This window comes from Pelobates fuscus, chromosome 2 (assembly GCF_036172605.1).
Source record: "Pelobates fuscus isolate aPelFus1 chromosome 2, aPelFus1.pri, whole genome shotgun sequence".
Taxonomy (NCBI): domain Eukaryota; kingdom Metazoa; phylum Chordata; class Amphibia; order Anura; family Pelobatidae; genus Pelobates; species Pelobates fuscus.
Genome location: NC_086318.1, coordinates 170,694,984 through 170,722,424, shown reverse-complemented (window position 1 = coordinate 170,722,424; position 27,441 = coordinate 170,694,984). Strand labels below are relative to the sequence as shown.

General features: G+C 49.5%; 1 protein-coding gene across 1 annotated transcript in view; it reads right to left on the bottom strand.

Moving 5' to 3' along the window:
- The window catches only part of PRIM2 (DNA primase subunit 2), a 196,326-nt gene extending 170,835 nt beyond the window's left edge, over window positions 1–25,491 (bottom strand). The window contains exons 1-3 of the mRNA XM_063441129.1: window positions 25,242–25,491; window positions 10,555–10,704; window positions 8,408–8,511 (exon numbers count right to left, since the gene is read on the bottom strand). Coding sequence (XP_063297199.1) covers window positions 8,408–8,511; window positions 10,555–10,696 — 246 coding nt within the window. The 5' untranslated portion in view covers window positions 10,697–10,704; window positions 25,242–25,491. The remainder of the gene's footprint in view (window positions 1–8,407; window positions 8,512–10,554; window positions 10,705–25,241) is intronic.
- Window positions 25,492–27,441: the final 1,950 nt, after the last annotated feature.

Below are 27,441 nucleotides of genomic sequence, written 5' to 3'. Positions count from 1 at the left end.
GGCTGCATTCGTAGAGAAAATACTCTCAAATTTACTGACAGGAGTGCCGGTCCCCTCAATGGTATCCGCCACTACAGGACGGACTCTGATACCTGGGAAGTCTCCGCTAAGGGGTCCCCTCATCATTGCAAGCACCACTGGAATGGTTTAGACACTAGACCTTGCTCCCGCAAAAAGGTTACACCCCTTCTCGGCTAAGGACTGCAACATTATCTGTCCATCATGGAACAAAGGCACGCGGAGGCATCGGGGTCTGACAACGACTGGGATTCGGAATCCACATATAGCTCTGCATTCGTGTACAGGTTTTTCTGGGTTAGCCCCAGGTAGCTGAGGGTGACGGTGCCTCTCACGCTACTGACCAAGAAGACCCGGAAGCGATTCCTGTATCCTACAGGTCAATGGCTGTGTAACCTACAACATCCTTCACCCACGTTCGAGAGACTGGTCCTCTCTCGAACACCTGGCCAACCTTATGCACCTGTGGCTTTATAAAAATGTCCGTAACCACTTGCGGTCGGATTGCCCATGCCCTTCCCTCCCAGACAGATTGGCACAGACGACTGTGTTTGGTCATTGGATGATGACCTTCATGGCTCTGGGTGGCTGTGACCCCGCAAGGAAGTCAGGAGAGGTTTCAGAGACACCAAAGACAAATTGTTGGACTTTATTGACCTCCCTCTCAAGAGTAAAATTCCTAATGATGCCAGCACCATCCGGGAACGGGCTCACGATATTGGTGAATGGGCTCAGAGATGTTTCTGTTACGTCAGAAACACCAATGTTTGCCTCTCCTATGAGAAGTGCAAAGCAGAACTCCTCCGTATTGATGGATAGTTGGCAGATCTGGGCGCCAAAACATTGGGACCCCATGCTTCCTGAGGGAGCTTAGTACACACATTTATGTTCCCGCTTCCCTAAATCCTCCATGAGGAAGGTGTTACGTGGTAACCTCCCTCGAGGTGTTCTACAGGACTGGTCAACAGCAGGGCAATGTCGCCAACCACTTCGGGCCATCTGACCCCTGTACCTCACTATCGCAAACTCTTTACCCAAAATGGTTGAGAGACAACCTTCTGGTACTGCAGATGATCGGACAGAGAACACGGAACGTGCAGATGCGCTAGATCCCATTTTCCACAGGTAAGTGTCCCTAGGGTAGCATCGACTGTACTTTCTACAACGCACACATGACATATCATCATTTCTAGATGGAAGGCAAACTTAATAAGGAACCTTCTTCACGTAGACAAATGGCCTGCGAAACTGGATATGAAGACAGATCCTGTTGGTTATTTTCCACCCTTCTTGACGACGTTCTCTATGTTTCCTGTGACGCGATCAACCTTGGCACTTCACCTGCCTCCTATGCTCGGATCCTTGAGGGCTTCATGAAACTACTGAAACCAGTGATAAATTACGTATGGGGAATGCGTTGCATTATTTACCTGGACGATAGGTTCAGTTCAGAGAATTCAAGACTGCGTTAACATTCGCGATTCTCCGTGGTACGGCTGAAATCGCTGTGTTTCGTAGTGGATGGTCCACTTCTTAGGATTCGTAATCGAATCCGCGTCTTGCACACTGAAGATTTCCCCTTCAAAGGTCTCCTCTATCCTCAAGGAAATTTACACGATCCTCCACTGCAACACCGTAACCCATCCACACACTCGCACGGATCATGGGCTACTGCCCTCCTCTATCCAGGGTATCTACTCAGACCGGTTATGTTACCGGGACATGCAGCGCTTCCAGGTAATGTTTCCTCAGACGAACCCCTATGACCAACCGGACTTCGTTCTGGAGTGGGGAGCTTGCAGGGCTGCGGTGACAACCTTCAAGAGCACACCCACGGAAAGCACAACTCAGGAATTCTCCCTTCACATTGAATACCTGGAATTCCATTTGATGCATCCTACTCCGGATGGACAGAGCGTCGACAGTCAGGTTAATCAATCGCCTGGACAGAGCCAGCTCCTGTTTCCTATCAGACATCATGAAAGGAATCTGCGATATCTGCCATCCTCACAGGATCTCCCCGAGGGCGGACTAACTCCCGGGGGAGACACATCTCAACACAGATTGGTTCACCAACCTTCAGGGGGACCGCCAGAATTCAGTGTTCTTTAATTGGCTGCCAGATTCAGAGTGCACAATGGTGGTCGCATTCCTGCCAGCTGGGCCTCCCCGGGGGTGTATGCTTTTGCCTCCTTCGCAATGATTGCGAGGATTCTCCATCACCTCTGTGTTCAGAGAGCAATACTGCCTTGGCCATCACGCTGTGATGGAGTCAACCTTGTTTCCTGGATCTTCGGGGACTGGCCGGTGAGGATCTCCTTCTCCTACATTCATACCCGACTCTTCTCACGGACCCAAAGGGGAACCCACATCTTCTATTCCTGGAAAGTAAGCTGACCCTGGTGGTCTGGACTTTCTAGGGTTTTTGCCATATCGGCGGACTATTGCAGGCTGCTGAGGACCTCTTAGGAGACTCTTGGGTCCCAGGGACGTGAAAATGGTGCTTCTCTATCTGAGCAATACCGGTCTGGTTGGTGTTTGGAACGGAACATCGATCCATTATGTGGTGAGTTCAGACAGTTCAACTACCCGTGCCCTGGTTTGGGGACACCCGATGGGCAAGGATCCTCTTGTGTACCAACTACCCAGAGACATCCACCTCTGGCTTATGGGATGTGGAGATTGTTCTCCATGTGTCTACAGGTCTGGGCATCTACTGATGGACTTTTAGGCTTGGTCTGGTGTTTTTCAGTCATGTTCGGGCGTTCGTTGGATGTTTTTCCTTAATTCCCAACGCACTATTCTGATTCTTCATTATTTTTCTATTCCTTTCTCAGTGTTAAAATTGCTAAATATGAAGCCTCCTGTCATGTTGTAAAATAGAAAATTATACTAATTTTAGTGTACCAATAATCTTAATTTTAGTAATGACAGGAGGCGAGTATTTTCCCACCCTGCTTTGCTATCCCACCCTTTCTGTATATGTATCACTGGTCTAAGATAGGTTGGGCTCTTAATGTTTTGTGTTTACATGGATGATTTTATTTCCATTGGCAAGGAATTGTCATTCGAGTTTTATATGATTGTTGTTTAGTTATCAGATTGTAGTTTACAAATTACTACTATGGAACGATATATACTGTGTGTTACTTGGATTTCCATGTTCATGACTATGTGTGAAACATTGTGGTTGTTTGTGTGGAATTCACAGAAAGTTTGCTCCTTCTGATGTTGGATTTAGGAGTTATTGTTATTGATTTTTATAGGTTTGCTTCTGCTTGATGTCGCTTTCTGAAAGAGGAAGCTTAGGTCATTATACCTCATGTGTATCCTACTCTCTTGTGATTGGTTCTTTTTTTTCCTGTGTGTTTCTTTGCTGCTGTGGAACTAGTAGAGAGAGATTATGCAAAAAAATTAAGCTTCCTGTCATTATTAAAATTAAGATGGGGGGGTGGGGCCTGACCGCCGAACAGATCAGACGTGTCTCGTCTGAGCTCCAGCGCCAGAGCTAAATTATCGGAGCCAGCTCCGTGCCAGTTACAGCCACTGACCCAAAAAGGTGCCCATAATACGCACGAGCACCGGGTGAACACGGCGATACCGCTACCGACCCAGCACGACATAGGAGCAACCAGTCTGAGGCCCGAGACCTAGCAAGCTTGAGCTGGAGAGAGACGGACGCTCTCCCAGTTCTCTGACCGGCGTCTGGCTGTCGTCCCCCCCCTTTGGACCGGCGGGGGTTATCCCGGTCCTCACGGGCAACCACAATTTGGCACCATCAGGCCCAAACATTAACAATGCCACAGAGAAACGGCCAGACGGCCCGACCCAAGATGGCGGCCATCCCACAGCCGTGTGTGCAGACACAGCGTGAGCAAAGACGGGAGGCAAACCAGCACAGTATACTGCAACAACCTGCAAACTGCGACAGCCTCTGGAACAAACCAGATGACTCCCCCTGACAGCTAAAAGCAACGACTATTCAACAGAGGAAGAGCGGACGGGAACCAGGTGGGTCCCCCCTGGGCACTCAATATGTCACCAACGCGCAACCTCACCGGACAGGCCCACCTGGCCGGCAGACCCTCAGGGGACTACACCCTGAGCATCACCCACCGGCTCAGAGGATCCGGCGTTACAAACGGCGACCCTCCATCAGGATCCACAGCAGCCCCCGACTAGGAGAGAACGCGGCCTCCTATGGGATTACCCGGGTTCGTGGTTCACAGATGCTGGTCTCCAAGACTGCCTGGGGCTTTGGGGTGAATCCGCTTGGACTGACTCCAGATCTCCTGATACCGCCAAACCTACCACCCAGCCAGGGCATTGGCTAACTCTGAACTCTTACTACAATGTGCTGGCCTAACCACCCGCAAACACAGCCACTCCAGCCAGCAAACATGATCACACACACACTATAGCCCAACACTGACCGAGCAATAGCACACTCTAGCCCTGACAGAGGCCCCCACAACTACCACACATGCATACAGACCCTGTTGGGGGAGCAAATGCAGACAGCCCCGTACAGTCATACACATGAAGAGCGGGTGCCCGTGGTAACCCAAGCATGTAACCAACTAAGAAGCCCACTAGACAAATTAACGATCTTACACTTACGCGTACAAAGCCTGTAAACACTTAACTCCACAATGTACACACTTCTGTGAAACATATATATCTTAAAAATGTGCCTGTCTCACTTAAGCTCCAATTGTCAAATATGAAAATGTGCTCGAAGAATGCTATTGGGGCACCAAGAGCCTGTATGTAATACCTAACATGCACGTGAAAAATATTAAATAAAAAAATTTAAAAAATTAAGATGATTAGTACACTAAAGCTAGTATAATCTTCAATTTTTCCTTATTATCTTGACTAATAAAACTATATGCCGATATCACTACTGCAGTCTTTAATTGCCACCTAAGGTTGGACAGATAAGGCAGACGTTCACTGCAACTTTGGTTGCTAAGTGAAAGGTCACAAACGCATTAGCCAAGTCACAGCAGGAATGCCATTCTTAAGGTGCCAGGATTGCCCCAGGTTATAGCAAACGTTCAAAAGCGGTTCGACACAAACCAGAGGAATGATACCAAATAATCTCTGCACCATAACCTATATAATTAGTGGATATGGTATATAAAGTGCCCATTTAAAAGGATTCGCGAAGCACCAAAACAACTTTAGCTTAATGAAGCAGTTTTGGTGCATAGCTCACACCTTTGCAGTGTCATTGCTCAGTTTTCAATTCCATTTAGGAGTTAAATCGCTTTGTTAAAGGGACTCTCCAGTGCCAGGAAAACAAAACGTTTTCCTGGCACTGCAGGTCCCCTCTCCCTCCCACCCCCCATCCCATGTTGCTGAAGGGGTTAAAACCCCTTCAGTGACTTACCTGTATCCAGCGCCGATGTCCCTCGGCGCTGGGTCAGGGTCCACCCATGCTCCGTCCCCGCTGATGTCATCCGGCCGGGGGGACCTATTGAGCATGCGCGGCCGGCGGCAATGCCGCGCACGCGCATAAGATCTCCCCATAGGAAAACATTGAATAATGCTTTCCTATGGGGATTTCAGCATTACATGAGGACGTCCAGCGACGTTGTAACACACTTTTTGTGTTCTATGAACACGGAAGTGTCCTCTAGTGGCTGTCTAGTAGACAGCCACTAAAGGAGGACTTAACCCTTCAAGGTAAATATTGCAGTTTATGAAAACTGTAATAATAACACTTGCAGGGTTAAGGGTAGTGGGAGTTGGCACCCAGACCACTCCAATGGGCAGAAGTTGTCTGGGTGCCTGGAGTGTCCCTTTAATGCAGCCCTAACCACATATTCCCTGACACACAAGGCACACAGCCTACATGAAAAAAAAAAAAAAAGTTTCATTTTCAAACCAATCTTTGTTAACGGGACACTATAGTCACCAGAAATACAACAGCTTGTTGTATTTGTCCTCGTGAGTAGAGTCCTTCCCTTCAGGCTTTTTGCTGTAAACACAGTTTTTTTCAGAGAAAGTGCAGTGTTTACATTACAGCCTAGTGAAAACTTCACTGGCCACTCCTCAGATGGCTACTAGAGGTGCTTCCTTCGGCAGTCCTGCCTAGTGTGCATCACAACATTCAGTATCTCCACCTTCTGCATGCAGACACTGGACTTTCCTCATAGAGATGCATTGATTCAATTACACCCTGTTCCAAATTATTATGCAAATTCTATTTAAGTGTCACAAAGATTAAATAGTTTGTTTTTCAGTTTAACTCATTGATGGCATTGTGTCTCAGTGCTCTTTTGATCACTGAAAACAATCTCGGACACCTGTGATAATTAGATTGCCAGGTGAGCCCAATTTAAGGAAAAACTACTAAAGGAGGGTGTTCCACATTATTAAGCAGAGCACCATTTTCATGCAATATGGGGAAGAAAAATGATCTCTCTGCTGACGAAAAGAGTGAATTAGTTCAATGCCTTGGACGAGGTATGAAAACATTAGATATTTCACAAAAATGTAAGCGTGATCATCGCACTATTAAGAGATTTGTGGCTGATTCAGAGCACAGACGGGTTCGTGCAGATAAAGGCACCTTGAGGAAGATTTCTGCCAGATCCATGAATCGGATCAAGAGAGCAGCTGCTAAAATACCATTACATAGCAGCAAACTGATAATTGAAGCTGCTGGTGCCTCTGGAGTCCCACGGACATCAAGGTGCAGAGTCCTCCAGAGTCTTGCAACTGTGCATAAACCTTCTATTCGGCCACCACTAACCAATGCTCACAAGCAGAAACGGCTGCATTGGGAAGAAAAATACATGAAGACTAATTTTCAAAGAGTCCTGTTCACTGATGAGTGCCATGCAACGCTGGATGGTCCAGATGGATGGAGTAGTGGATGGTTGGTGGACGGCCACCCTGTTCCAACAAGGCTGTGACGTCAGCAAGGCGTGGTGGAGTCATGTTTTGGGCCAGAATCGTGGGAAGAGAGGGGTCCTCTCTCTGCAAAGTATGTGGAGTTTCTGACTGACCACTTTCTTCCCTGGTACAGAAGGAAGAACTATGCTTTCTGAAATAAAATCATCTTCATGCATGACAATGCACCATCTCATGCTGCAAAGAATACCTCTGCATCAATGGGTGCTATGGGGATAAAAGGAAAGAACGTCATGGTGTGGCCTCCATCCTATTGAGAACAGGGGAGCATCCTCAAGCAAAAGATCTATGAGGGTGGGAGGCAGTTTACATCCAAACAGCAGCTCTGGGAGGCTATTCTGACATCTTGCAAACAAATTCAAGCAGAAACTGTCCAAAAACTCACAAGTTCAATGGATGCAAGACTTGTGAAGCTGCTATCAAATAAGGGGTCCTATGTTAAAATGTAACATGACCTGTTAAAATGTTTACAAAGTTAAAATGTTGTTATAAGTTTGATTAAAATAGCTTTTGATTTCAGTAAATATGCTGCAAACACAACAAATGACAATTTTCAGTTCTTTACAAACTATAAAGTGTTTTGAAACTTACTGTGTTTTGAAACGTACTTATGTTTAAAATCATTAGGAGGTTTGTTCAATAAAATTTGAATTGTACTCTTAATAGTTGATACATCAATTATTTAGGTAAATGAGAAAAATATAATTTGCATAATAATTTGGAACAGGGTGTAATCTCTGAGGAGTTGCTGATTGGCTAGGGCTGTATTTGACTCATGCTGGCTCTGCCCCTGATCTGCCTCCTTAACAGTCTCAACCAATCCTATGGGAAAGCATTGTGATTGGCTCAGACCACTACTTTTGATGAGGTCAGAGGCAGCAGCTCTAGACTGGAATACAAGAAAGATTTACTATATTTAGGGAGACAATGGGGGATCAGGGGGACTAGATGGTGGTTTTAACACTATAGGGTCAGAAATACATATTTGTGTTCCTGACCCTATAGAGAGTTCCTTTAATTGAAGTTTCATCACAAAATGATGCAGGCCTCTACTCCCCTCCTGCCTGTGTGTTGTGTGGCCAAGTGGTCTGACAGGAAGCGTACACTGAGAGCACTTATCAGGCGGGTACCACGACCGCGACAAACAGGTACGGTGGGGGAGAAATGGAGGGGCTGCAGGGAATCGGAGGGGAGGGAGAGAAATGGAGGTTCTGCAGGAGAGGGGTCGGAGGGGAGAGAGAAATAGAGGGGCTGCAGGACTGCATACATGCACATATACACACACACGTTTTGGAGTGCACTGAAAATAAACCATACAAGCAATGGCTTTTTATTTATTTCCTTCACAAGAAAAGTATAAATTGTTCAAACATTAAAACATTTGATGTTCAGAAGCAATCAATAATGCTGTCAGGAAGGAAATTAATGTATTTACACAATGTGTCTATTAAACAGTTGTACTTACCCTATATGGAAACTTGAGTTTTCTTAGCTCAGCCTCTAACTTACTCGCGTAGTCCATCGACGTCTTCATATAACTCACACCAAAATTCTCAATTGACTTGAGAACTAGATATAAGAGAGTGAGAAAAAAAACAACATGATCATATTGTAAAAAAATTAAGAGAATTAAGGGAAACTATAGTGCTATGAATACAAAGTTGTATTGGTAGCACTATAGCATCCTCTGCCAACCCCCTCCACCTCTCAGTACTGAAAGGGTTAAAACCCCCTTTTGTCACTTACCTGATTCCAGCACCGATGTCCCTTGGCGCTGTGTCAGGCTCCACCTCTGCCCCTCTTCTGCCAACATCAGGCAACAGGGGGAACCTAATGCGCATGCATGGGAAGCGCTGCGATCGCATTAGAATTTCCCCATAGGAAAGTACTGAATCAATGCTTTCCTATGGAGTTTTAGCTGAAGCTAGAGGTACTCATGCAAAGAGTGAGGACTTCCAGCGTCATTTAGCAGACCAAAAGTTTGCTACGGTCCTGGAAACTCCTCTAGTGACTGTCTGTTAGGTAGCCACTAGAGGTGGTGTTAACCCTGCAAGGTAATTATTGCAGTTTCTCAATAATTACAATCGCAGGATTCAGAGGACAAGAGCACTGCACCCAGATCACGTAAATGATATGAAGAGCTATGGGTCCCTTTAGTGTCCCTTTAAGTGTTGGCTACGTTTTAGTAGCATGTCTCCTTTCATTTGTAATCTGTGAGCTTGGTAAAAGAGCTAAAGGAATAGTAATATCAAAATGTTGGGAGTGTTGGGAGTGTTCCTTTAACATAGTCTTGACCATCTTTTTACTTATATACGCGATATATCTTTAATGTGTAATTACAGAGGAAACAATGCTTTCTACTCCTAAAGAAAGAGCAATGTTGTAGAAACTTTGCTGAGCTAGGTCAGGAGAGATTTGAGATGGGTTAAAGGAGAATTGCTAAAACTAAAAGAGGTAGAGATTCAGGTTGATGTAAATTGTGTGGCCTTAAGTTGAGTATATAAGGTAAATTTACATCACAGGTCGACAGATAATAGTCAGAAAAAGAAAAAGATGTGTTGGAGAATTTAAAGATAGTGCAGAGATAAGTCAAAATAAGATCAAGAGTCTTTCCATCTATGTGTGGTGACTAGTCTGGCAGCGTTGGCTATCGATTTGCCATAGCAACCACAGCACATGTGGTTGCTATGATTGAGATAACAGAAGGACCACCTGTAGGAGGTCTTTTCTGGTCTCCAGTGTCGGTCAAGTCGTCAGCATAGAGTCTCTGCCTAAGATTTGACAGTGAGGTGGGAAAGACCTATATAATAAACTATAATAATAGTTTTTTTCTTCCAATATATACATTTGTTTGCAAATTTTCTTAGAAAATGTATTAGTAAAATAATGTACAGCAAAGCTTTGAGGTAGATGTACTTTAGCAGTTAGTGCCGATAATATAGGATTGACAATTTAAACTCCTGCTGTCCATAAAGCTCAAATGTTTTATGGGATAAACTCAGCATGTCATTAGAAAGTTAAAGGGACAGTGTGCCCTCTTTTCTTTTTCATTTTACAAAAAGTGCAGATTTAAATAGAAATTGGCACTTATGAATTAACCTGGTTGCACCCCCTTGGCTTTCAAGCAGACAACAGATCATGTTACTTCCTGGTTTGGTTAGCTTAGTGGTGCTATGCCTTGCAGAGACTTCTCATTGAGCTTAATTGGTAATTCTTTGATTGGACAACCACAGAAAGACTGGGCGTGGTTAGAAGGGGATTGTTTGCAAAGGCTTTAGAGAAGAGAACTGCAGGTTTTGCAAACTGTTTTAGATATACCCCCAATGAAGAAAAGCGTAATTAAAATGGGAGTATATCTACTAAACACTGAATTTTTATTTATTTTGTATTTGGACAGTGGAGTGTCCCTTTAACCCCTTAAGTAAACTCGGACGTGCAGGGTACGTCTGACAAAAACGTTCCTTAAGGACCACAGACATACCCTGCACGTTCACGGCTAATTAGAGCGTTGGAAAACTTTTAGCATAGTATTCCTAAAAAAAATTTAAAAGTTTTACTTAAAAAAAAAATTCTCTGACAGAAAAGGGAAAAAAAAAAAAAAAAAAAACTTACGCTTCAGTCTCTCAATAGCAAAAGTTTCAAACTCAACGAGAGTGATATTTTCAGTTGGCGGATTTTGGTAGAACTGTAAGGTGAGAGGAAACTGTTCATTCTTCTTGTTAAGCCGCAAAAGACGAGACCTGGTGAACTGCATTATGAACGCTGAAAAAAAAAAAAAATTATATTTTCTACAACCAAACCTATGTATTTGAAACCAAGTTTACTAAAATTTCACAATCTACATATAACCTCAATAGTTATTATCGGGATACTCAAAACACCTTTAGTTAATTAAGCAGTTTTCGTGTATAGTACATGCCCCTGCCCTCTAACTGATCGGTTCTCTGCCATTTAGGAGTAACATCACTTTTGTTTCAGTTTATGCAGCCCTAGCCACACCTGCCCTGGCTGTGACTTACATAGTAACTGTGGCAAAACTAGCCACTTCAGAGCTATATGCAGTATGGGTTGTCCGTAGGCTGAATGTATGATGGGTTCCGTTAAATGTGTATGTATTGTGCTATGGCCGTTTGCACGCTGGCAGCCGTACGCTGCCAGCGTACCAGCATTCATACGACGAAACACGGCTATCCTGGCCGTTCGCCGTACGAATACGGGCTCCCCAGGTCGACCACACATCCCCAAGTCGTGTGGTACCAAGTAACCGATTGCAACGTTGTTGCAATCGGTAATTAAGGGCTCTCCTAGGTGGCCGTCGATCCACTACCGACCATGCGGCGGTCGGCCATCTTGGATCCTTTGTCTCTGCAGCGGTGTTCGGTCGTCGAGAGCCTGGACTTGAAAACGGCTACTCGATGATCCGAGCCCCGCTGGGCTTCCAGAGCGTTCGGGAGTTCCGCGTTCGGTACATTATATGTCCCGTACTTATTCGGTACTGTTAAACCAACTTTCATGTTTAAATGTATTATGTGCGGCGTTCGGTCAATTCAGCTGGGATCAGAGCGGTATTCTCACAAAGTGTGTGCTCCGACCCCAGCTACCTACCGAACGTTCGATTATTCCCAAGTACCGAATATTGTGTGAATTATGGATTTTAGAGTCAATTGTCGGTTTTGCTACACGAGGGGATAATCCACTTAATCGTCCATTTTAGTGGGAGTATCCCTCTCGTGCCGCAATGCCTGTTGGGAAAGTCACAATGCATGTTGGGAGAAATCCCCTGGATTATCTGTGTGGAAACCCCTTGCATGGGGAACTGTATAAATACGCTGCTTGTGAATAAACCGAGTTAGTTGACTCCCAAACTGTGTTTCGTCCGGTTATTGGGAGTATTGGGGATATTGCCTTGCTTTCTACTCTGACTGTGGATTTCCTGAGGATACCAACGGATGTCGTGGACGGTTATACCGTATTCCGTTACAATTGGTGGCAAGCGACGGGATCCGAACCTTACAGCCGAAAAGCAGCGTTCGTGTAAACTGGAACTACCGAACAAGGAAAGCAAGGGCAATTCGTATGGAGATTGACTACACCATACTGAAACGACAGACTTTAAAAGAGCTACTGGAAGCCAGGGGCAAGATAGCCAGCAACAAATCTAAGGCTGTGCTGATCGCTGAACTGATGGAGGGAGACAGAGCCCGCAGCGCTACACCTCCACCAGCCAAGGAAGAGACCCCATTCCAAAAAGAGCTACGAACCAGGTTGGAGTTTCTGCCGCAACCAGTATCGTTGGAAATGTTGACCGTGATGATATCGGATGTACAGGATTATCTGCTGGCAACCCCACCAGCAACCCCACCAGCAACCCCACCTAGGGCAGAGTCTGTTACTGCCTCCACCTATGGACAGATAAAGCCCAAAGTCCCACATCACGCATTTAAAGCGTTTTGTGAAGAAAAGGACGAAATCGATGGGTACTTACAGGATTTTGAGCGGCTGTGCGATTTGCACGATTTGGAACCCGCAGTATGGGTACCGCTGCTGGCCGGCAAATTATCGGGTAGGGCAGCTGAAGCCTACCGTGCTGTACCTCGAGAGGACAGCAAAGATTACCCTAAAGTAAAGAGGGCGATCTTAGAGAGGTATGCTATTACCCCAGAAGCATACCGGCGCAAGTTCAGGGGCTTGCGCAAACCGGAGAAAGATTCGCACGCAGAGTGGGCGCACATCTGGATCAAGCATCGCAAGGATGGATACAGGCCAGCAACGCCACTAATATGGAGGAGTTGCGACAGCTTATGCTACTGGAGCAGTTTTTTAATGGCTTGTCCCCAGACGCACAAGAATGGGTGAGAGACCGTAAACCACTCACCCTACCCGAAGCCGCTAGATTGGCGGATCAGCATTTTGATGCCCGGAGGCATCACGGATCACAGAATAAGGCCCTCCCTCGGATTACCGGGCCACCCCATAATTTTACTCCTACCGGCCCCACCGTACCCCTGCACAGGCCAGCACTGAATACTCCACCACCCCCCTCCCGATACAACGGCCGGGCTAACATTCAGTGTCACACCTGCAAGCAGTGGGGACACATTTCTCGGGAGTGCACCCAAAACCGGAGCCGGCAAGCTTGGAATCAGGTGCGACAAATTTGGCACCAAGGGCTGCTGCACACCATTACCAGGTAGCACCCGTCACCCAAGAATTGCTGAGCGCTCAAATTGAGGAGCCGCTAGGGGTGCTCCACGAAGTAATGTCGGTCCGAGCCACCGACAACCGACAACATCATCGGCAGCTAGTAACCCTAGAGGGGAAGGAGGTACAAGGGCTCCGGGATTCGGGAGCCACTTTAACTTTGGTTGCACCACATTTGGTACCGGGCGCAACTCACACTGGCGGTTCAGTGGCAGTACGGGTGGGCGGGGGAGCAGTATACCGGCTACCGACTGCCAAAGTACACTTGGATTGGGGTGTGGGAGAGGGGACTGTGGAAGTAGGGCTTATGCAAAATTTACCTGCAGATGTTGTGCTGGGGAATGACTTAGGCCAAATGACTTCCGCTTTTATTCCCCAGACTCCCTATCAGGAGGCACACCCCGTAACCACCCGGCAACAGGCTCGCACCACGGCTACACCGATACACTCTGAGGCTCAGGTAAGAGGCCATGCTCCCCAACCGACCCCCATGTCCTGGGATACCCCGACTACCTTTGCGACCGAAGTCCAGACCGATCCCACCCTCCAAGTATATAGGGACCGGGCACAAACAGACCAAGCCGGGCTAGAGGGGGAGCGGTACATCTGGGAGAAGGAGTTGTTATACCGTGTCACGACCAAAGACGTGGGGGGGTCTGTCACCCTGACTAACAAGCAGCTAGTGGTACCGCAAAAGTATAGACAGGAGCTGCTTAGAATTGCTCATGACATTCCCTTGTCAGGACACCTAGGGATGACCCGTACCCGGTACCGCTTAACGCATGCCTTCTTCTGGCCCGGGATCTCTCAGGATGTGCGCCAGTATTGCACCTCTTGCGACGTCTGCCAGCGAGTGGGTAAACGAGGGGATCGCCACAAGGCCAAGCTATGTCCCCTACCCATTATCGCAGAGCCCTTCAGCCGAGTAGCGGTGGATATCGTAGGGCCCCTGCCAAAACCCAGTCCCTCTGGCAAAAGATACATTCTAACTGTAGTGGATTACGCCACCAGGTACCCCGAAGCTGTGGCCCTCACTAATATCCATGCTGAGACCGTAGCGGAGGCATTAATGAAAGTGTTTTCCCGGGTAGGGTTTCCCCAAGAGATAATCTCGGACCGAGGTACCCAGTTTACGGCCGAAGTTACTCAACATATGTGGAAGGTATGTGGCATTAAGCCAATAGTTAATTCCGCCTACCACCCCCAGTCCAATGGGTTATGTGAGAGGTTCAACGGGACACTGAAGCAGATGCTTCGGACGTTCGGGGAGACCCACAAAGACTGGGAGAGGTTTCTGCCTCACCTACTCTTTGCTTATAGAGAGGTTCCCCAGGAGTCGACAGGATTCTCCCCGTTTGAATTGCTATTTGGGAGGAGGGTGCGGGGACCCTTGAACTTAATTAGGGAACATTGGGAGGGAGAGAGTACTACCAACGAAACCCCTATCATATCCTACGTTCTGGAATTCAGGGACCGTCTGGAGGCGCTCACTCAGGCGGTACACACCAACCTCCAGGCGGCCCAGCAACGACAGCGACGCTGGTACGATAGAGGAGCCCGAGACCGCAGCTTTCAGGTGGGACAGAAGGTTTTCATTTTAAAACCTGTCCGCACAGACAAGCTGCAGGCCATCTGGCAAGGCCCATACCAGGTAGTGGAGCAGCGATGCGACACTACCTATGTGATCGGCCCCTGCTCAGGGGTAGGGAAGAGACGCATGCTCCACGTGAACCTGCTCAAACCCTACCATGAGAGGATCGAGGATGTGACGGCCATCTGTGCCTCCTCCTTAGAGGATCAGGAGAACCTACCCTTACCTGACCTACTAGAACCCGAGGCACCGATAGAGCCCTCCCAGGGAGTTCAGCTGGGGGAGCGGCTAAGCGCCCATGAGCGTGCCCAGGTACAAGCGCTGATCGAAGCCAAAGGAGCTACCTTCTCCAATTTACCTGGTTACACTCCGCTAGCCACTCACCGAGTAGACACCCTGGGACAGCTACCTATGAGACAGGCTCCATATAGGGTTCCGGAATCCGTCCGTACCCATATGAAAGCCGAGCTAGATGAGATGTTACAGCTAGGGGTTATCGAACCCTCCGATAGCCCCTGGGCATCGCCGGTAGTCCTAGTACCGAAAAAGGATGGCACCACCCGGTTCTGTGTCGACTACCGGAGGCTAAATGACAAAACGGTGTCTGATGCCTACCCGATGCCCCGGATAGACGAGCTGTTAGATAAGATGGCACGGGGCCAGTATCTCACTACCATTGATTTGTGTAAGGGATACTGGCAAATTCCACTAGCCGATGACGCCATCCCCAAGTCGGCGTTTGTCACTCCGTTTGGCCTGTACCAGTTCAAGGTCATGCCCTTCGGAATGAAAAACGCTCCGGCTACCTTTCAGCGGATGGTAGATCGGCTACTGGACGGGTTCCAAGAGTATGCCTGTGCCTATCTAGATGATATAGCTATCTTTAGCCAGACCTGGGAGGACCACCTACACCATATAGGGGCGATCCTAGATCGTATTGGGGAGGCTGGGTTAACGTTAAAGCCTAGCAAGTGCCACATAGGTATGGCTGAGGTGCAGTATCTGGGACACCGAGTAGGGTGTGGGCAGCAGAGACCCGAGCCAGCCAAGATTGAGGCCGTAGCAAAGTGGCCTACCCCCAGGACTAAGACTCAGGTACTAGCGTTTTTAGGGACGGCCGGCTACTACCGGAAGTTTGTTCCAGACTATAGCACCCTGGCCAAACCCCTGACGGACTTGACTAAAAAGAACCTTCCCCGACAGGTTGTCTGGGCCCCAGAGTGTGAGCAGGCATTCCAGCAACTCAAAACGGCTCTAACTAATGCTCCTGTGTTAACTGCTCCTGATCCAACTAAAAGATTTCTTGTTCACACAGACGCTTCAATGTTTGGATTGGGGGCAGTACTGAGCCAAGTGGGAGCCGATGGCGGAGAACACCCCGTAGCCTACCTAAGCCGCAAGTTGCTGCCGCGTGAAGTGAGCTACGCTGCCATCGAGAAAGAATGCCTGGCCGTGGTGTGGGCCCTCAAAAAGTTACAGCCATATTTGTACGGACAACCTTTTTCCTTGCTCACAGATCACAACCCGTTAGTGTGGCTGAACCGTGTATCTGGGGACAATGCCAGGCTGCTGCGCTGGAGTTTGGCGCTGCAGCCCTTTGACTTTACCATTCACTATCGGCCCGGAAAAAAAAACGGTAACGCTGACGGGTTATCCAGACAGACTGAACTCGAGAAGTGATCTGTGAGTACTCTCCCGGACATCCCCAAGCCGATCCGTTGGGATCAGACTGTGTATGCCGGCTTGGTTCTGGGGGAGCATTGTGGCAAAACTAGCCACTTCAGAGCTATATGCAGTATGGGTTGTCCGTAGGCTGAATGTATGATGGGTTCCGTTAAATGTGTATGTATTGTGCTATGGCCGTTTGCACGCTGGCAGCCGTACGCTGCCAGCGTACCAGCATTCATACGACGAAACACGGCTATCCTGGCCGTTCGCCGTACGAATACGGGCTCCCCAGGTCGACCACACATCCCCAAGTCGTGTGGTACCAAGTAACCGATTGCAACGTTGTTGCAATCGGTAATTAAGGGCTCTCCTAGGTGGCCGTCGATCCACTACCGACCATGCGGCGGTCGGCCATCTTGGATCCTTTGTCTCTGCAGCGGTGTTCGGTCGTCGAGAGCCTGGACTTGAAAACGGCTACTCGATGATCCGAGCCCCGCTGGGCTTCCAGAGCGTTCGGGAGTTCCGCGTTCGGTACATTATATGTCCCGTACTTATTCGGTACTGTTAAACCAACTTTCATGTTTAAATGTATTATGTGCGGCGTTCGGTCAATTCAGCTGGGATCAGAGCGGTATTCTCACAAAGTGTGCGCTCCGACCCCAGCTACCTACCGAACGTTCGATTATTCCCAAGTACCGAATATTGTGTGAATTATGGATTTTAGAGTCAATTGTCGGTTTTGCTACACGAGGGGATAATCCACTTAATCGTCCATTTTAGTGGGAGTATCCCTCTCGTGCCGCAATGCCTGTTGGGAAAGTCACAATGCATGTTGGGAGAAATCCCCTGGATTATCTGTGTGGAAACCCCTTGCATGGGGAACTGTATAAATACGCTGCTTGTGAATAAACCGAGTTAGTTGACTCCCAAACTGTGTTTCGTCCGGTTATTGGGAGTATTGGGGATATTGCCTTGCTTTCTACTCTGACTGTGGATTTCCTGAGGATACCAACGGATGTCGTGGACGGTTATACCGTATTCCGTTACAGTAACCTTTAAAAAATGGTTTCATTTTCAATTAGATCTTATTGCAATGTGTGGGTAATTTTGAAGTTCTTATTGCATGCTGTGTTAATTCAGCCTCAATCACACAAGAAGAGGCTTTTGTAGGCTCTGGTAGGCAACCAGAGCAGGAGATAAGAACTTTTAAATTTCACACATTGTGCAATAATGGACAGTTACAGATAAACAGGTAATCGGAGGTACTAACAAGGTCTGGGTTACAGAACATCACAATAACGTATACACTAGGCCAAGCATGGCATGCAGCCCGGCGAGCCGCGAGTACATGCTCAGTGTTATAGCAGAGTAGGCACCTGCTTTCCCCATATTGCAGGTGCCTACTCTGCTAACACTTATCCAGCTGGGGAGGAGGGCCGCGATGGAGCTCAGTGTTCCTGCTCCTCACTGCTCCCTCGCGCGCCCCGACTGAAGTGAAGCCAGGCGCCGGAATATGACGTCATATTCCGGCACCGGGCATCACTAAACCACGCGAGGGTGCAGTGAGAAGCAGGAAGGACTCCAGGGAGATGCCCTACATCGGCTCCATAAAGGTAAGGAGCAATAATGAAAAGTATGTGTGTGTGAGTGTGTGTGTGTCTGTCAGCGAGTGTGTGTGTGTGTGCGCGTCTGTCAGCGAGTGTGTGTGTGTGCGCGTCTGTCAGTGAGTGAGTCAGCGAGTGTGTGTCTGTCAGCGAGTGTGTGTCTGTCAGCGAGTGTGTGTCTGTCAGCGAGTGTGTGTCTGTCAGCGAGTGTGTGTCTGTCAGAGTGTGTCTGTCAGAGTGTGTCTGTCAGAGTGTGTCAGAGTGTGTGTCAGCGCGCGTGCGTGTCAGAGTGTGAGTCAGCGCGCGTGCGTGTCAGAGTGTGAGTCAGCGCGCGTGCGTGTCAGAGTGTGAGTCAGCGCGCGTGCGTGTCAGAGTGTGAGTCAGCGCGCGTGCGTGTCAGAGTGTGAGTCAGCGCGCGTGCGTGTCAGAGTGTGAGTCAGCGCGCGTGCGTGTCAGAGTGTGAGTCAGCGCGCGTGCGTGTCAGAGTGTGAGTCAGCGCGCGTGCGTGTCAGAGTGTGAGTCAGCGCGCGTGCGCGTGTGTGTGTGTCTGTCAGCGCGCGTGCGCGTGTGTGTGTGTCTGTCAGCGCGCGTGCGCGTGTGTGTGTGTCTGTCAGCGCGCGTGCGCGTGTGTGTGTGTCTGTCAGCGCGCGTGCGCGTGTGTGTGTGTCTGTCAGCGCGCGTGCGCGTGTGTGTGTGTCTGTCAGCGCGCGTGCGCGTGTGTGTGTGTCTGTCAGCGCGTGCGCGTGTGTGTGTGTCTGTCAGCGCGCGCGCGCGCGAGCGGGTCTGTCAGCGCGCGCGCGCGGGTCTGTCAGCGCGCGCGCGAGCGGGTCTGTCAGCGCGCGCGCGAGCGGGTCTGTCAGCGCGCGCGCGAGCGGGTCTGTCAGCGCGCGCGCGAGCGGGTCTGTCAGCGCGCGCGCGAGCGGGTCTGTCAGCGCGCGCGCGAGCGGGTCTGTCAGCGCGCGCGCGAGCGGGTCTGTCAGCGCGCGCGCGAGCGGGTCTGTCAGCGCGCGCGCGAGCGGGTCTGTCAGCGCGCGCGCGAGCGGGTCTGTCAGCGCGCGCGCGAGCGGGTCTGTCAGCGCGCGCGCGAGCGGGTCTGTCAGCGCGCGCGCGAGCGGGTCTGTCAGCGCGCGCGCGAGCGGGTCTGTCAGCGCGCGCGCGAGCGGGTCTGTCAGCGCGCGCGCGAGCGGGTCTGTCAGCGCGCGCGCGAGCGGGTCTGTCAGCGCGCGCGCGAGCGGGTCTGTCAGCGCGCGCGCGAGCGGGTCTGTCAGCGCGCGCGCGAGCGGGTCTGTCAGCGCGCGCGCGAGCGGGTCTGTCAGCGCGCGCGCGAGCGGGTCTGTCAGCGCGCGCGCGAGCGGGTCTGTCAGCGCGCGCGCGAGCGGGTCTGTCAGCGCGCGCGCGAGCGGGTCTGTCAGCGCGCGCGCGAGCGGGTCTGTCAGCGCGCGCGCGAGCGGGTCTGTCAGCGCGCGCGCGAGCGGGTCTGTCAGCGCGCGCGCGAGCGGGTCTGTCAGCGCGCGCGCGAGCGGGTCTGTCAGCGCGCGCGCGAGCGGGTCTGTCAGAGCGCGCGCGCGAGCGGGTCTGTCAGCGCGCGCGCGCGGGTCTGTCAGCGCGCGCGCGCGCGCGAGCGGGTCTGTCAGCGCGAGCGGGTCTGTCAGCGCGCGCGCGCGCGAGCGGGTCTGTCAGCGCGCGCGCGAGCGGGTCTGTCAGCGCGCGCGCGAGCGGGTCTGTCAGCGCGCGCGCGAGCGGGTCTGTCAGCGCGCGCGCGCGCGGGTCTGTCAGCGCGCGCGCGCGCGGGTCTGTCAGCGCGCGCGCGAGCGGGTCTGTCAGCGCGCGCGCGCGGGTCTGTCAGAGCGCGCGCGCGCGCGAGCGGGTCTGTCAGCGCGCGCGGGTCTGTCAGCGCGCGCGCGCGCGCGCGAGCGGGTCTGTCAGCGCGAGCGCGCGAGCGGGTCTGTCAGCGCGCGCGCGCGCGCGCGCGAGCGGGTCTGTCAGCGCGCGCGCGCGCGAGCGGGTCTGTCAGCGCGCGCGCGCGCGCGGGTCTGTCAGCGCGCGCGCGCGCGCGAGCGGGTCTGTCAGCGCGCGCGCGCGCGAGCGGGTCTGTCAGCGCGCGCGCGAGCGGGTCTGTCAGCGCGCGCGCGAGCGGGTCTGTCAGCGCGCGCGCGCGAGCGGGTCTGTCAGCGCGCGCGCGCGAGCGGGTCTGTCAGCGCGCGCGCGCGAGCGGGTCTGTCAGCGCGCGCGCGCGCGCGAGCGGGTCTGTCAGCGCGCGCGCGCGCGCGAGCGGGTCTGTCAGCGCGCGCGCGCGCGCGAGCGGGTCTGTCAGCGCGCGCGCGCGCGCGCGAGCGGGTCTGTCAGCGCGCGCGCGCGCGAGCGGGTCTGTCAGCGCGCGCGCGCGAGCGGGTCTGTCAGCGCGCGCGCGCGAGCGGGTCTGTCAGCGCGCGCGCGCGAGCGGGTCTGTCAGCGCGCGCGCGCGAGCGGGTCTGTCAGCGCGCGCGCGCGAGCGGGTCTGTCAGCGCGCGCGCGCGAGCGGGTCTGTCAGCGCGCGCGCGCGAGCGGGTCTGTCAGCGCGCGCGCGCGAGCGGGTCTGTCAGCGCGCGCGCGCGAGCGGGTCTGTCAGCGCGCGCGCGCGAGCGGGTCTGTCAGCGCGCGCGCGCGCGAGCGGGTCTGTCAGCGCGCGCGCGCGCGAGCGGGTCTGTCAGCGCGCGCGCGCGCGCGCGCGAGCGGGTCTGCCATCTGTGCAGGAATGGCAGACACCAGCTTTATGAAATACACATTACAAAAACCTTGTTATATGTGTATATGCCAAAATAAAGAAAAAACACAATTTTACTCCAATATTTAGCAGAGAGTGGCGGTGAAATGGCTACGTAAAAAGTGTCAAACTAACCTTTGGTTAATAGCCTGTGATGTCTACGTTATAAAAATATATACTTTTGTGTGGCAATTATTTTTTCTGTTATGCTACTAAATCTAGAAGACAAACATACCAACTTCTAAAATTGTTGCAAATTGAAATTTTAATTTAGTCCTTGTATTTTGTGACCTGTAGCTCTCATAATAAGCTGAAATCCTATACATATGATGTCCTCTATAAATCAAGACACATAAATGAATTTATTTTTAATTACTTTTTCTAAGCTGGACATTATTATGCACAGGCTATTATTGCCAAAACTGTGGGGAAAAAAAACAATTCAATTCTTTTTTTTTTTTTTTTTTTTTTTTAAATAATTAATGAAAATGTATCTGTGTATATGTGACATCAAATTAAAGCCCTGTTTGACCTCTAAAAAACGATATATAATATGTGTTGGTGCAATAAATGACAGAGATGCATATTGAACACAAACAGCAAAAAATTCAAAAATGGCTTGTGTCCTTAAGGGGTTAAACCCACACTATTGCCAGGGGAAGTAAATATTTATTTAGCCGCTGGGCCTGACTGCAGAGCAGAGTGGAAGCAATACAGTGAACAAAGCAGACTTTCACTGCCCAAACGGCAAAAAAACATCTGTGCAGACAGACCACCAAACGAGAGGTGACATCAAGCTGAACGAGATGACACCACCCAAGCGACATTTGGTGCCATATTCACCCGACAAGAGTGTGAGGCCTACAAGCATGGCAGGCGCGGGAAAGACGGCTACTTTCCCGCTGCCCCAACAGACCGAGTATCAGCACATGGGCCCTCGTCGTCCATTTACCCCTCTGGACTGGTGGGGGTCATCCTGGTCTACCTCCACATAGAGAGCACTCACCACCAAATCACTCCAGGGCGCAAATCTGAAAGAAGATAGACGCGAGGTCTGACCAAGATGGCCGGTGGCCCCGCTACACACTCAGAGCGACTGACATCCATAGAATGGGCAGCAGCTTTCCAGAAAAGATTTGACAACATCTGCAGACAATTCTAGGAACTCCTGGAGAATAGGCGACAGCCACTCGCACCAGCACCGGCCAGTTACATGGTCAAAGCTCATCTCACTGAAAGGTGCAAGACCGAGATACAGCATACTATAATCCTGTTTCCGACCTGGGAAAAGAGCCACACAGGGTGCGACCCCCAACACACCTGTGGAGGAGAGTAAGACACCCGAGAAAGCAACAGAGTGCAGCCCTGCGCAACCCAACATGGGGGAAGGACTTGGCACCAGGGCGGCGGCCAGTCCGTGAGAAAATGGTACTGGCTCCTGGAAGGTCCCAGGGCAGGAGGAGCGCCTCATCCGGACTGCGCGACTGTTGTGGAAGCACGGGGTACCGAGGAGCAGCTGGTGAGGCTCAACGACGTCCATCCCAGTCATGTAACCAATACCTCCAGACTGGGCATCGGCTGAACTTGTGCGGACTGATGTGATACACTACTACCCCTAGTTTTCTACTGAGTACATACAGTGAGAACTCTCTCTTTCAATAACTGATGTTTCACCTGCTTGCTAGTTTAACGTATGTAGCAATATCAGTTTCCTTAATCCTATGATCAGTATGAACAGCCTGTTAAATGTTTAACATGGGATGACTCCCATTATCTTGATCAACCCTGCAGTCAGCTTGCATATCCCGCTTATTGCAGTTAACCGCTGACAATGTACCTCATGTTTGTATTATAAAAAATGTGCATGCCCTAGCCATTACCCCAACTGTACTACGAACCCCTTTGGGGTTTCTTTGAGCCTGTATGTATTACCTTTATGCAGTGCAAAAATACAAAGTAAAAATAAATATTTATTTAACCCTGCATCAAAAATGTTCAGTTGTGCTTTGCTTTCTATTCTTTATTTCATAACAGCAACAGAAAATATAAGTTTTTAGACAATCCTGGAAAAAAAAATTATACAGATACCCAGCAAACGACCACACTGATGCCTTCTAATACAACATATGAGAATGTTAGAACTAGATATAGCCGGAGCACTGTATAAGACATCACACATACACACCTGCAGAGTGTAAGTACACCCAGAGTGTGTGCATGGTGTCAGTGTACACCCAGAGTGTGTGCATGGTGTCAGTGTACACCCAGAGTGTGTGCATGGTGTCAGTGTACACCCAGAGTGTGTGCATGGTGTCAGTGTACACCCAGAGTGTGTGCATGGTGTCAGTGTACACCCAGAGTGTGTGCATGGTGTCAGTGTACACCCAGAGTGTGTGCATGGTGTCAGTGTACACCCAGAGTGTGTGCATGGTGTCAGTGTACACCCAGAGTGTGTGCATGGTATCAGTGTCAGTGTATACCCAGAGTGTGTGCATGGTATCAGTGTCAGTGTATACCCAGAGTGTGTGCATGGTATCAGTGTCAGTGTATACCCAGAGTGTACATGGTATCAGTGTCAGTGTATACCCAGAGTGTACATGGTATCAGTGTCAGTGTATACCCAGAGTGTACATGGTATCAGTGTCAGTGTATACCCAGAGTGTACATGGTATCAGTGTATACCCAGAGTGTACATGGTATCAGTGTCAGTGTATACCCAGAGTGTACATGGTATCAGTGTATACATAGTGTGTACATGGTATGAGTGTCAGTGTGTACATGGTGTCACTGTATACATAGCGTGTGCATGGTGTCAATGTATACCCAGAGTGTACATAGTGTCAGCGTATACATGGTATCAGTGTATACATAGTGTGTACATGGTATCAGTGTCAGTGTGTACATGGTGTCAGTGTATACATAGCGTGTGCATGGTATCAGTGTCAGTGTATACCCAGAGTGTACATAGTGTCAGTGTATACCCAGAGTGTACATAGTGTCAGTGTATACCCAGAGTGTGCATGGTATCAGTGTCAGTGTATACCCAGAGTGTACATAGTGTCAGTGTATACCCAGAGTGTGCATGGTATCAGTGTCAGTGTATACCCAGAGTGTGCATGGTATCAGTGTCAGTGTATACCCAGAGTGTGCATGGTATCAGTGTCAGTGTATACCCAGAGTGTACATGGTATCAGTGTATACATAGTGTGTACATGGTATCAGTGTCAGTGTATACATAGCGTGTGCATGGTGTCAGTGTATACCCAGAGTGTACATAGTGTCAGTGTATACCCAGAGTGTACATAGTGTCAGTGTATACCCAGAGTGTACATAGTGTCAGTGTATACCCAGAGTGTACATAGTGTCAGTGTATACCCAGAGTGTACATAGTGTCAGTGTATACCCAGAGTGTACATAGTGTCAGTGTATACCCAGAGTGTACATAGTGTCAGTGTATACCCAGAGTGTACATAGTGTCAGTGTATACCCAGAGTGTACATGGTATCAGTGTATACATAGTGTGTACATGGTATCAGTGTCAGTGTATACATAGCGTGTACATAGTGTCAGTGTATACCCAGAGTGTACATAGTGTCAGTGTATACCCAGAGTGTACATAGTGTCAGTGTATACCCAGAGTGTACATAGTGTCAGTGTATACCCAGAGTGTACATAGTGTCAGTGTATACCCAGAGTGTACATAGTGTCAGTGTATACCCAGAGTGTACATAGTGTCAGTGTATACCCAGAGTGTACATAGTGTCAGTGTATACCCAGAGTGTACATAGTGTCAGTGTATACCCAGAGTGTACATAGTGTCAGTGTATACCCAGAGTGTACATAGTGTCAGTGTATACCCAGAGTGTACATAGTGTCAGTGTATACCCAGAGTGTACATAGTGTCAGTGTATACCCAGAGTGTGCATGGTATCAGTGTCAGTGTATACCCAGAGTGTACATAGTGTCAGTGCATACCCAGAGTGTGCATGGTATCAGTGTCAGTGTATACCCAGAGTGTGCATGGTATCAGTGTCAGTGTATACCCAGAGTGTACATGGTATCAGTGTATACATAGTATCAGTGTCAGTGTATACATAGCGTGTGCATGGTGTCAGTGTATACCCAGAGTGTACATAGTGTCAGTGTATACCCAGAGTGTACATAGTGTCAGTGTATACCCAGAGTGTACATAGTGTCAGTGTATACCCAGAGTGTACATAGTGTCAGTGTATACCCAGAGTGTACATAGTGTCAGTGTATACCCAGAGTGTACATAGTGTCAGTGTATACCCAGAGTGTACATAGTGTCAGTGTATACCCAGAGTGTACATAGTGTCAGTGTATACCCAGAGTGTGCATGGTATCAGTGTCAGTGTATACCCAGAGTGCGCATGGTATCAGTGTCAGTGTATACCCAGAGTGTACATGGTATCAGTGCAGTGTTTATAATGATATCTGTCATAATAACACTAATACAGTGAGTGCAGGTTACCTTCTCCTCTAATACCACTCTCGCGCCGTCAGCTTGAACGCGGGAAAGTGTGAATAGTACGCCAGACCAAATGAACAGAAACGACGAACGCATCGATCAGCAATCTAAGCACTAACAGTTTGTTATCGGCTATGGAGTTTGAGGTCTAGATGGAAGGCTCACGCTAGGTATCAACGATCCCTCCCATTCCGAGTTCTAAACAATAAAGTCAACACTGATGATCATCGAGTGGCGACATGTTTGCTGCTCCTTGTGTTTACATGTAGCACAGCTGTATTTCTGTCCTGTGAAAAACATAGGGGGAAATAGCCTATTGGAAAAAATGATGCAACTCGGCCATAGTCACGGCTGGGATAAATCGGCCATAGTCACGGCTGGGATATTTTAGGAAATTCAGTTTAGTGAATGACACTGTTGGTGGTTGCATCAGTAGAGAACTTTGAAATCACAAACAGTGTTTTTATAAAACACTAGTTATGGTTAGAAAGCAACACTGTCATGCTGAACTTAGCTTTCTTTAATCAATTCCTCTGCTCTCACTCTCTCAGGATCAGTTCTTCATTCCTTCTGCTCTGCTCTAGTTTTCTTTAAAACATAAGACAAAGTATGGACTATTTGTCTTATGGAGGTTTCCTACACCTGATCAAATCTGACCAGCGGAGGAACACAGTGTGCTTCGTTTCCGGTGGTCAGAGAAATTTTCCCACAATTCTTAGCTTTCCTCCCTGTTCCCGCGATGCTTCCTGTCAGTATTCCCGAACTTAGACAGAACGCTGGCGAAACTTCCAAATTGCGGCCTAACAGAATGAAAACAGTTTGTTCATTCGTGTTAGGAAGCAATTCGGGACTTTGTTTGTATTGGAATTTCATTCGAATGAATAAAACTCCGATCTGATTCGTGCTGTGGCTGCATCTTGTAGCCGCTTAGTAGATAACTCCCTAATTCCCACGGTTTCAGGGAGTTATCTACCAAAAGGCTGAAAGACCTAGATTGGTCTTTCAGCCACATTTAGTAATACTAAGTAAAGATTACTTAGTATTAGTAAATTCTGCCTCTACTCGCTATACCGCGAGTAGGGGCATGTCTATTAAACAGTGAACAGCCTGTGGCTGCTCTCTGTAAAAAAAACAAAAACTAGTATTCCCCCGGCCCCCACCTTTGAGCGGTGGGTGGGGGCCATAAATAACAATGAGTGGGGGACCTATTGTCTTCCCCCCCAGCCCCCACCCATGAGTGGCGGGTGGGGGCCATAAATGACAATGAAGGGGGGGACCTATTATCCTCCCCCCGGCCCCATCCCCTGAGCGGTGGGTGGGGGCCATAAAGGAAAATGAGCGGGGGGGCCTATTGTCCTTCCCCCGGACCTCACCGCGAAGCGGCGGGTGGGGGCCCTAAATGAAAATTCCCCCCAAGGTGACTAGGGGTCCCCAAGCCCCTAGTCACCCCCCCCCCCAAATAAAAAATGATCTCCTACCTACCCCCCTCACCCTAAAAATAGTGAGGGGGGAATAAAAGAACTAACTATCTGTAAAAAAAAGAAACCTTACCATTTGATGTCTTCTTTTATCTAAAATCTTAATTTTTTTAGCCCCAAAAAGGCCAAATAAAAACCATCATACCCGTCGAACTTGTAAAAAATAAAATAAAAAAAACAGAGCGCAAAAATAATCAGACAAAAATGAAAAAAAACGCTAGAAATGAATCCATCTTCACCCGGCGAAGGCACGGCGCAGACTGATCTCCGCAGGGCGGGGAAAGGCTTATAAAGCCTTGCCCCACCCTGCAATTAGGCTCTGAGCGCTCTGATTGGTTTTTTTAAGCCATCCAATCAGAGTGCTCTGACAGGTAAATGATCACCCTTAACCCTAGAGTAGTAATAGTTGTAGTTTTTATAAACTGCAATAATTACATAGCAGGGTTAAGTCCTCCTCTAGTGGCTGTCTACAGACAGCCACTAGAGGGACTTTCGGGTTCTAAGACGACTTTTGGTCCAGTGTCGCCAGAATCCCCATAGGAAAGCATTCAATGCTGGACCTAGGTAAGTGACAGCGCCGCTAGAGGGGGCCTGTCACGTTCACAGTAAATGATGTGGAACACAACTGCAGATTTGTTAGGACTTTGATCTTTTATTAAGACACTTAGATGGAACTGAGACTTCAGTTCCAGAATTACAGTTACTGTTTCTTTAAATAATAAACG